Genomic DNA, 11070 nt, shown 5'->3' on the forward strand with positions numbered 1-11070 from the left:
TTAAATAGATCTGCATAAATTAGCGTTTATTAACACTTTCACGCGTTTATTGCCCAAAAAAAGCTCCCGCGAGAAGCGGAAATACCGCGAGAATTCACCCGAAGCGCAGTGAAATCCTGCCCTGGAATTTGGGGTGGGGGAAAAAAATCCCAAATTCGGGGGGAAAAAAAAAATCCAAAATTGGGGAAAAACACAAAGTGAGGAGGGAAAAAAAAAACCCAAATTTGGGGGAAAAGCCAAAAAGTGGAGAGGGGAAATCCCAAATTCTGGGAAAAACACAAAGTGGGGGGGAAAAAAATTCCCAAATTTTGGGGAAAAGTCAAAAAGTGCAGGGAAAAAATCCCAAATTTCTTTTTTTTTTCTTTTTTCTGATTAAAAACCTCCCCCAGCTCAGCATTCCCTGCCCCGAACTCATTTCGGGGGAAAAAAGCAACTTTTTGGGGTTTGGGGTCCAAGAGAGGAAGGAATTTGGGGGAAATGAGGAATTTGGGGGGTTCTGGAGGCAAAATCCACCAATTAAGGCAATTTTGGGGTGTTTTGAGCACCTGTCGGGGGGTTTGGGGAGGATTTGGGGTTTTTTGGGGAGGATTTGGGGTTTTTAGGGTTTTTTTGGGGAGGATTTGGGGATTTTTGGGGAGGATTTGGGGTTTTTTGGGGAGGATTTGGGGTTTTTTGGGGAGGATTTGGGGTTTTTTGGGGAGGATTTGGGGATTTTTGGGGAGGATTTGGGGTTTTTTGGGGAAGATTTGGGGTTTTTTTGGGAAGTTGCACCCAAAATTCCGCCCAGGGATCATTTTTGGAGTAAAAATTATTCGGAGTAAAAATTTTTTTTAGGGGAAAAATGGGAATAAAAATCCAAGAAAATGGGAATAAAACCCCAGGGAAATGGGACCAAAGCTCCACCCTCGGATGGAATTTTGCGTCTGCAGCCCCAAATCTCCCCCCCCAAAAAAAAGAGATCTGGGAAAGGGAAAATTGGGGTGAAAAAAGGAGATTTTGGTGCTGGTTTGGCCTCGGGATCTGCAGCCGGGATCCGCCGGGGTTTCCCAGCGGGATTCCCAAGGGATCGGGTGGGGATTTCTGGGGGAATCCCCCGCTTCGTCCAGGGGATCCACCCTCGATTCCTGCTGGGATCTCCCAGGATCAATCCCAGCAGGGTTCCAAATCTCAGGATCCCTGGGATCCACTGTGATCAGTCCCATCAGCGCCTAGTGAATCCCGGGGGATCCCAAACCCCAGTGGATCCAGCGGGATCCCCGATCCTGCTGTCAGTCCCAGCAGATTCCTGCTGGTTCCGGGGGGATCCCAGTGGATCCCAAATACCAGGGATCTCCATTCCCACTCCCTGCCGATCCCAGCGGATCCAGCAGGATCCCTGCCCACGCTGTCACTCCCACCAGCTCCCAGGGGGATCCCGGTGAATCCAGCAGGATTCCCACTCCCAGGATCCCTGTCCCTGCTGTCCGCCCCAGCAGATTCCCGCCGATCCCGGGGGGGATCCCAGCGGATCCAGCAGGATCTCCACGCCCGGGATGCCCACCCCAGCAGGATCCCGGGATCCCCCAGCGTCAGTCGCAGCAGGATCCCCGTTCCCGCCGTCAGTCCCAGCAGCTCCCCGGGGCGGATCCCGGGGCGGATCCCGGGCGGATCCCTCAGTCGGGTTTGCGGCCCAGCCTGCGGAAGACGCTGCGGGGGCCGCAGGAGCTGCTGACCTGGCCGCAGCCCCAGGCGCCCCCCGAGCTGGACACGGCCCCGTCCTGCGCCGCCGCCGCCGTTCCGGAACATTCCCGGCGCTTCTTCAGCACGCCGGCGTAGGGCAGCGCCTCGGGATCCGCCCCATCACCCGCCGGATCGGCCGGAGCGCCCGCGGGCTCGGGGCCCTCCGGGGCGGCCCCCAGGCGGCTGAACACCCCCGAGGGCTGCGGCGGGGGAGGGGGAGCCCACATTGCAGATTCCTCAGTGGATCCGGGATCCCGCGCCCGCCCTGGATCCGGGATCCTTCCCTCCCTGGATCCTGCTCCACCCCTGGATCCCATGTTCTCTGATTCCTGCACCAGCCCTGGGTCCGGGATCCTTCCCTCCCTGGATCCTGCTCCACCCCTGGATCCCATGTTCCCTGAATCCCGCGCCGGCCCTAGGTCCGGGATCCTTCCCTCCCTGGATCCTGCTCCACCCCTGGATCCTGACCCCTGGATTCCAGATCCTTTTCTCCCTGGATCCTTTCCTCCATAGATCCCACCTCCCCTGGATCCTTCTCCCCCTGGAGCCCACCTCGCTTGGATCTTGTCCTCCCTGGATCCTGATCCCTGGATCCTTCCCTGCCTGGATTCTGGATCCTTTTCCTCCCAGATCTTGTCCTTCCTGACCTCTGGATCCTGGATCCTTCTCTCCCTGGATCCCACCTCCCTTGGATCTTTTTCCTCCCCTGGATCCTTCTCTCCCTGGATCCCACCTCGCCTGGATCTTGTCCTCCCTGGATCCTGATCCCTGGATCCTTCCCTCCCCGGATCCTGAACTCTGGATCTTTTCCCCCCTAGATCCCATCCCTGGATTCCAGATCCTTTTCCCTCCGGATCTCGTAACCCCTGGATCCTCAATCCTTTCCCTTCCCTGGATCCTCTCCTCTCTGGATCCCACCTCCCCTCGATCCCAACTCTCTGGATCCTGGATCCCTCCCTCCCTGGATCCTTCCTTCCCTGGATTCTGGATCCTTTTTCCTCCAGATCCTCTCCTCCCCGGATCCTGATCCTTGGACCCTTCCCTCTCTGGATCTTGTCCTCTGTGGATCCCGATCTCTGCATTCTGGATCTTTCTCACCCCCCGGATCCCACCTCCCCATGATCCCTCCCTCCCTGGATCCCGGATCTTTTCCCCACTGGATCCCAGATCCATCTCCCAGATTCCACCCATCAGATCCCACCTGGATCCAGCCCCTCCCCCACCCTGGATCCTCCCCAGATCCCTCAGGATCCCCCAGGATCTCTCAGGATCCCCCCTCACCTTCGCTCCGGCGGCTGCGGCCGCTTTGGCCTCGGCCCCGAGGCGCTCGAACACCGAGGGCCGGCCCAGACCTGCGCGGTTTGGGGGGGAAATTGGGGGAATTTGGGGGAAATTGGGGGAATTTGGGGGAATTTGGGGAAAATTGGGGGAAATTGGGGGAATTTGGGGGAAACTGGGCGGATTGAGGATCCCTCCCCCCTTTCCCAGGAAGGGAAACTCAGGACTGAGAAGGGGAAATTGGGGATCCACCACGGAAACCCGGGATCCACCAGGGAAACCCCAGGACCCAGGAAGGAACCCCAGGATCCACTGGGGAACCCCAGGATCCCCCAGGGAAACCCAGGATCCACCAGGGGACCTCGGGATCCACTGTGGAGTCCTGGAATCCACCAGGGGAACCCTGAGGCCCACCAGGAAACCCCGGGATCCAGCAAGGAACCCCAGGATCCATCAGGGAACCCCAGGATCCACTAGGGAACCCCGGGATGAATCAGGGAGCCCCAGGATCTATCAGGAAACCCCAGAATCCACCAGGGAGCCCTGGGATCAACCAGGGAACCCCAGGATCCACCAGGGAACCCCGGGATCCATCAGGGAACCCCAAGATCCACCAGGAAAACCCAGGATCAACCAGGGGACCCCAGGATCCACCAGGGAACCCCGGGATCCATCAGGGAACCCCAGGACCCACCAGGAGAACCCTGTGATCCATCGGGGAACCCCGAGATCCACCAGGCAAACCCCGAGATCCACCGAGAAACCCCAGGATCCACCAGGACAACCCAAGATCCACCAGGGAAGCCCGGGATCCACCAGGAAACCCTGGGATCCATCAGAGAACCCCGGGATCCATCAGGGAACCCCGGGATCCATTGGGATCCCCCCGGGGCGTACCTGGGGCGGCGGGCGGGCGCAGGACCTGGCGGCCGCGGGCCGCGGCGCCCTTGGGCAGCGAGATGAGGAAGGCGCCCTCGGCCTCGGCCGTCACCCGGCGCCGCTTGGGCGGCAGCGCCGGCGCCTCGGGGCCCGATCCGCCTGCGGGGGGGACAGGGAGCCGGGGAGAGGGGATCCACAGGGATCCGGGGGGATCCGGGCGGGGAAACTGCTTCTGATCGGTTGGGGTTGATCCCAGCGCCCTCCAGCTGCCCTGGATTGAGCCCGGCTCCTCTGGATCGATCCCAGCCCCTCTGGATCGACCTCAGCTCCTCCCAGATCCCTTCAGATCGACCCCAGCTCCTCCCAGATCCCTTCAGATCGACCCCAGCTCCTCCCAGATCCCTTCAGATCGACCCCAGCTCCTCCCAGATCCCTTCAGATCGACCCCAGCTCCTCCCAGACCCCTTCAGATCGACCTCAGCTCCTCCCAGATCCCTTCAGATCGACCCCAGCTCCTCCCAGATCCCTTCAGATCGACCTCAGCTCCTCCCAGATCCCTTCAGATCGACCCCAGCTCCTCCTTGATTGCTTTAGATTGATCCCAGCTCCTCCCTGATCCCCTCAGATCGACCCCAGCTCCACCTTGATCGCTTCAGATTGAGCCCAGCCCCTCCCTGATCCCTCTGGATCACTCGATCCCCATCCCCCTGCCCTCCCCCAGGCTCTCCAGCCCCACAGTGGATCCCTGAGGGATCCTGGGACATTTTGGGTGGGAACAGCCCCCTTTGGGGACCCCAGCCCCCCAGTGGATCCCTGAGGGATCATTTTGGGTGGGAACAGCCCCCTTTGGGGACCCTGCCCCCCCCTTACCGGCCTTGGCGGTGCCGTTGGGGACGGTGACGGAGATCCCGGCGCCGGGGGGGTTCCGGGGGGCGCGGGGGGCGGGGTCCCGGCTCAGGCTGTTGGTGATCATCCTGCCGGCGGCCCCGCAGGGATCCCGGTGCTCCCGGTGCTCCCGCTCAGGATCCCGCTGATCCCGGTGATCCTGCTGATCCCGCCGGGATCCCCCCGCGGCCTCGGGCTGCAGCGACTCCGAGGCCGCCCGGCACATTTCCTGCGGGGGATCCACAGGAAACGGGGAGGGGTTGGGGGCTCCCGGATCCCAGCGGATCCCAGCGGGTCCCAGGGGATCCCAGGGGATCCCGTACCTGCCTGTGGACCACCTTGGCGTGGCGCAGGATGGCGATGACGTCGCCCACCACGGTGATGCCCAGCTCCTTCATCAGCTCCTTGGTCAGGTCCAGCAGCATGTTCTTGTGGATCCTGCGGGGCACAGGCCGGGATCCACCCAGGGATCCACCCCGATCCCCTCAGCTCCACCCGGATCCGCCTGAGAGCCACCCGGATCCCACTCAACTTCACCCCAATTTCCCTGGGATCCGCCAGGATCCACCCCCAGATCCACAGGGAGTCCCTCAGTTCCACCTGGATCCAGGCAGATCCCTCTGAAATCCAGCCAGATTCCCCTGGGATCCACCCGGGATCCTCCCAGGGATCCACCCCCAGAGCCACAGGGAGTCCCTCAGTTCCACCTGGATCCAGGCAGATCCCACTGAAATCCAGCCAGATTCCCCTGGGATCCACCCGGGATCCTCCCAGGGATCCACCCCCAGATCCACAGGGAGTCCCTCAGTTCCACCTGGATCCAGGCAGATCCCACTGAAATCCAGCCAGATTCCCCTGGGATCCACCCGGGATCCTCCCAGGGATCCACCCCCAGATCCACAGGGAGTCCCTCAGTTCCACCTGGATCCAGGCAGATTCCACTGAAATCCAGCCAGATTTCCCTGGGATCCACCCCAGAGCCACACAGATCCCCTCAGCTCTATCTGGATCCACCTGGATCCCACTGAAATCCACTCAGATTCCCCTGGGATCCACCCGGGGATCCACCCCAGAGCCACAGGGATTCCCTCAGTTCCACCTGGATCCCGCCGAACCCCCCAATTTCCATGGGATCCACCCAGATTTCCTTGGGATCCACCCCCCAATCCCAGGGGTCTCTCCCCCCAATTTCAGGGATCCCTCCCCCCAATCCCGGGGGTCTCTCCCCCCAATTTCAGGGGTCTCTCCCCCGCAATTTCAGGGGTCTCTCTCCCCAATCCCAGGGGTCTCTCCCCCCATTCCCGGGGGTCTCTCCCCCCCAATTTCAGGGGTCTCTCCCCCCATTCCCAGGGATCTCTCTCCCCAATCCCGGGGGTCTCTCCCCCCATTCCCGGGGGTCTCTCCCCAATTTCAGGGGTCTACCCCCCAATTTCAGGGGTCTTTCCCCCTCAATCCTGGGGGTCTCTCCCCCAATCCCAGGGGTCTCTCCCCCCATTCCCAGGAGTCTCTCTCCCCAATCCCGGGGGTCTCTCCCCCAATTTCAGGGGTCTCTCCCCCAATCCCAGGGGTCTCTCTCCCCCAATCCTGGGGGTGTCTCTCCCCAATTTCAGGGGTCTCTCCCCCCCAATCCCAGGGGTCTCTCCCCCCATTCCCGGAGGTCTCTCCCCCCCAATTTCAGGGGTCTCTCCCCCCAATTTCAGGGGTCTCTCCCCCCATCCCCGGGGGTCTCTCCCCCCCATCCCCGGGGGTCTCTCTCCCCCATTCCCGGGGGTCTCTCCCCCCCAATTTCAGGGGTCTCTCCCCCCCAATTTCAGGGGTCTCTCCCCAATCCCAGGGGTCTCTCCCCCCCAATTTCAGGGATCTCCCTCCCCAATCTCGGGGGTCTCTCCCCCTCCCCACCTGTTGTCCACGAAGGCCACGGCGTAGCCCAGGGCGGGGCCCGGGGGGATCCCGGCGTCCTCGAAGAAACGGAGCCACTCCGAGGTGGCTGGGGAGAAACGGGGGAAAAACCCGGAAAAACGGGAAAAATGGGGGGAAAGTGGGGAAAAATGGGGGAAAATGAGGGGAAAATGGGGAAAAAATGGGGGAAAAATGGGGAAAAAATGGGGAAAATTGGGGAAAAATGGGAAAAAATGGGGGAAAAATGGGGGGAAAATTGGGGAAAATGGGGAAAAATTGGGGAAAAATAGGGAAAAATGGGGGAACAATGGGAAAAATGGGAAAAATTGGGGAAAAATGGGGGAAAAACGGGAAAAAATGGGAATAAATGGGGAAAAAATGGGAAAAATTGGGGGAAAATGGGGGAAAAATGGGGAAATGGGGAAAAATGGGGAAAAAATGGGGAAAAAATGGGAAAAAATGGGGAAAAAATGGGAAAAATTGGGGGGAAATGGGGGAAAATGGGGGAAAAATGGGAAAAGTGGGAAAAAATGGCAAAAAATGGGGGGAAATTGGGGAAAAATAGGGAAAAAATGGGAAAAAATGGGGAAAAACGGGAAAAATTGGGGAAAAATGAAGGGGAAATGGTGAAAAATGGAGGAGAAATAAGAAAAAAACCAGGAAAAATGGGAAAAATTGGGGGGAAATGGGGAAAATGGGGGGAAAATGGGAAAAGTGGGAAAAAATGGCAAAAAGTGGGGGGAAATTGGGGAAAATTGGGAAAAAATGGGAAAAAATGGGGAAAAACGGGAAAATTTGGGGAAAATGAGGGGGAAATGGGGAAAAATGGAGGAGAAATAAGAAAAAAACCAGGAAAAATGGGAAAAATTGGGAAAAAAGGGGAAAAAATAGGGAAAAAATGGGGGGAAAATGGGGGAAATAGGGAAAAATGGGAAAAAATGGAGGGAAATGGGGGAAAAAAGGTGGAAAACCCAAGAAAAATTAGAGAAAAAATGGGGAAAAATGGAGGAAACCCAGGAAAAAAATGGGGAAAAAATGGGGGAAAATGGGAAAAAATCGGGAAAAAAATCCAGGAAAACTCATGAAAAAATGGGGCAAAAAGAGGAGAAATGAGGAGGAAAAATGAGAGGGAAAATGAGAAAAAATGGAGAAAAATGGGAAAAATACAAAAAATCAAAACAAAAAGGGTGAAAAATGGGAATAAATGGGGGGAAATGAGGGAAAATTGAGGAAATGGGGAAAAATGGGTGGAAAAGGGGAAAATGAGGGAGGAAATGGGGGAAATTGGGAGAAGTGGGGGAAATTTGAAATAAATGGGTGGAAATGGGGAAAAAATTGGAATAAATGGGGAAAATGGTGAAAAATTGAGAACATTTGGAAAAATTGGGGGGGAAATGGGAAAAAGTTGGGGAAAAAGCCAGGAAAATGGGAAAATGAGGGAAAAAAGGGTGAGAAATGGGGAAAACAGAGGAAAAAGAGGGAAAAATGAGAAAAAATTGGGGGGAAATGGGAAAAATGGGGGGGAAAGGGGGGAAATGAGGAAAAGTGGGGGAAATTTGGGGAAAACGGGGAAAAAAATTGGATTTTGAGGCCAAAAAATGGGATTGGGGGAGCAGGAAAATGGGATTTGGGGGGTAAAAATGGGATTTTTGGGGGGAAAAAATGGGATTGGGGGAGAGAGGGGAAGTGGGATTGGGGGGGAGGGGATGGGGGGGGAGGGGAATGGGCTTAGGAGGGGGAGGGGCAGCCCAGGGTCACTCCAGGGTCATTCCAGGCGTTCCCAGCTGTTTCTGGATTAACGGGAATGGGAGGGGAGGGGAGGGGGAGGGGTTTGGGGAGGGATTTGGGGGATTTTTCGGGGGATTTTGGGGGTGCAGCCCTCACCCAGAGCATTTTAAAAGGCATTTTTGGGACATTCATAAAGATTTTGGGGAGATTTTTAAGATATTTTAGAATTTTTGGGGAATTTTACAGTGTTTTACAGGGGATTTTGGGGTGTTTTACAGACAATTTTGGGATTTGGGGGGAAATTTTGGGGTGTTTTCAGAGAACTTCAGGGTGCTTTGGGGACATTTCAGATTTTTTACAGGGAATTTTGGGGTTTGGGGGGATTTCTGGAGAATTTTGGGGAGTTTCACAGGGAATTGGGTTTTTTTTAGGATTTTTGGGGTGTTTCGCAAGAAAATTTTGGATTTTGGGTGGTTTTGGAGGTGTTTCATCGGGAATTTTGGGATTTCTGGGGTGGTTTTGGGGGATTTGGGGATGTTTTTGGGGATTTTGGAGTGTTTCACAGGATTTTTGGGGATTTTGGGGGGTTTTTTTGGGGTCCATCCCTCACCCATGGCGCCGAGCTGGGTTTGGCAGAGCTGGATCAGGCAGGAGGAGCCTGGGGGGGATCGGGGGGGGTTTGAGGGGCTGCCCCACATCCCCCCCACCCAGAGACCCCCCCCCAAAACCTCCCCCTGACACCTCAGATCCCCCCCAAAACCCCCCAGACCCCTCCTTAATCTCCATTTCCCCTCAGACCCCTCCTCATTTTCCCTCCTCCCGTACCCCCAGACCCCCCCTGAGCCCCCCAAACCCCTCAGACCCCTCCTCATTCTCCCTTTCCCCTCAGACCCCTCCTCATTTTCCCTCCTCCTGTTCCCCCAGACCCCCCTGAGCCCCCCAAACCCCTCAGGACCCCTCCTCATTCTCCCTTTCCCTTCAGACCCCTCCTCATTTCCCCTCCTCCCGTACCCCCAGACCCCCCTGAGCCCCCCAAACCCCTCAGACCCCTCCTCAATCTCCATTTCCCCTCAGACCCCTCCTCATTTTCCCTCCTCCCCGTACCCCCAAACCCCTCAGACCCCTCCTCATTCTCCCTTTCCCCTCAGACCCCTCTCACGTTCCCCCTCACCCCTCCAAACCCCCCAAACCCTCAGACCCCTCCTCCATCTCCCTTTCCCCTCAGACCCCCCCATTTCCCTTCTCCCCATCCCCTCAAAAACCCCCTGACCCCCCAGACCCCTCCTCCATCTCCCTTTCCCCTCAGACCCCCCCATTTCTCTTCTCCCCATCCCCTCAAAACCCCCCTGACCCCCCAGACCCCTCCTCCATCTCCCTTTCCCCTCAGACCCCCCCATTTCTCTTCTCCCCATCCCCTCAAAACCCCCCTGACCCCCCCAGACCCCTCCTCAATCTCCCTTTCCCCTCAGACCCCTCCCCATTTTCCCTTTCCCCTCCCGTTCCCCCCTCACGCCCCAGACCCCCCCAAACCCCTCAGACCCCTTTTCCCCCTCAGACCCCTCCGCATTTGCCCTCCTCCCGTTCCCCCCTCAGACCCCTCAGAGCCCCCCCGGCCCCTCCCCCATTTCCCCCCTCACCTCCCCTCGCCCCATCCCGGGGCCCCTCACGGGACGCGCCGGAAGTGACGTCAGACGCCCCGCCGGAGGGGGCGGGGCCAGCGCGGCGCGAGCGCGGCCGGCCGAGGAGGGCGCCCCCCTGCGGACCGAGCGTGAGGGCGGCGCTGGACGGTACCAAGGGGAAGGGGGGGGACGGGGGGGTGGGGGGGGGGAGAGACCGCGAAACGGCCCCAAAAACTGCCCCGAAACCGCCCCAAAAGGCCCCAAAACTGTCCCAAAGCCGCTCCAAAAACTGCCCCAAAACGGCCCCCAAAACTGCCCCAAAGCCGCCACAAAAACTGCCCCAAAACCGCCCCGAAACGGCCCCAAAACTGCCTCAGAACGGCCCAAAACCTGCCCCAAAATCTGCCCAAAACCACCCCGAAACCGCTTCAAAATTTGCCCAAAAAACTCCCAAAACTGCTCTAAAAACTGTCACGAAACTGTCGCCCCAAAAACTGCCCAGAACTGCCCCAAAACTGCCACGGATCTGTCCGAAAACCTGCCCCGAAATCTGCTCCAAAACTGCCTCAAGATGGCCCCAAAACTGTCCCAAAACGCCCCAAAACCGCCCCAAAACCTGCCCCAAACCCGGCTCGAACCCGGCCCTAAATGTGTCCCCAAACTGCCCCTAAGTTTGTCCCAAAGTGCCCCAAAACCGGACCCAAACTGCCCCTAAATTTGTCCCCAAATAGCCTGAAATGGCCCCAAATGTGTCCCCAAATGGGTCTGGAATGTGTCCCTAAATGAGCCTAAATGTGTCCCCAAACTGACCCCAAATTCGTCCCCAAACAGCCCTAAAAGGCCCCAAATGTGCCCCCCCAAACTGATCCTAAATTTGTCTCCAAATGGGCCCCAAATGTGTCCCCAGAAGAGCCCTAAATGTGTCCCCCCAACTGACCCCAAATTTGTCCCCAAATCGACCCTAAACGAGCTCTAAATGTGTCCCCAAACTGACCCCAAATTTGTCCCCGAATGGGCCCCAAATGTGTCCCCAAACTGCCCCCAAATGTGTCCCCAAACCAGC

At 57.7% G+C, this 11070-nt stretch overlaps 1 protein-coding gene across 1 annotated transcript; it reads right to left on the minus strand.

The window, feature by feature from the left end:
- Positions 1-11: 11 nt before the first annotated feature.
- C36H19orf47 (chromosome 36 C19orf47 homolog) lies at positions 12-10169 on the minus strand. The gene is made up of 8 exons (XM_059872580.1): positions 10026-10169; positions 8999-9046; positions 6661-6748; positions 5085-5199; positions 4747-4990; positions 3895-4035; positions 3001-3071; positions 12-1919 (listed from the first exon to the last, which is right to left on the minus strand). The coding sequence occupies exons 2-8, from the start codon at positions 9000-9002 to the stop codon at positions 1653-1655; spliced, it is 930 nt and encodes a 309-aa protein (XP_059728563.1). The 5' UTR covers positions 9003-9046; positions 10026-10169; the 3' UTR covers positions 12-1652.
- Between the last annotated feature and the right edge of the window lie 901 nt (positions 10170-11070).

Source organism: Haemorhous mexicanus, chromosome 36 (assembly GCF_027477595.1).
Source record: "Haemorhous mexicanus isolate bHaeMex1 chromosome 36, bHaeMex1.pri, whole genome shotgun sequence".
NCBI lineage: Eukaryota > Metazoa > Chordata > Aves > Passeriformes > Fringillidae > Haemorhous > Haemorhous mexicanus.

What these genes read in the sequence shown, in the direction of transcription:
- C36H19orf47 (XM_059872580.1), bottom strand. An exon ending in GTGGCCTTCGTGGACAACAG is followed by an intron (nt 5,200 to 6,660) that starts GTGGGGAGGGGG and finishes TGTGCCCCGCAG; the next exon opens with GATCCACAAGAACATGCTGC. An exon ending in GCGCCCGCCCGCCGCCCCAG is followed by an intron (nt 3,072 to 3,894) that starts GTACGCCCCGGG and finishes CAAACCGCGCAG; the next exon opens with GTCTGGGCCGGCCCTCGGTG.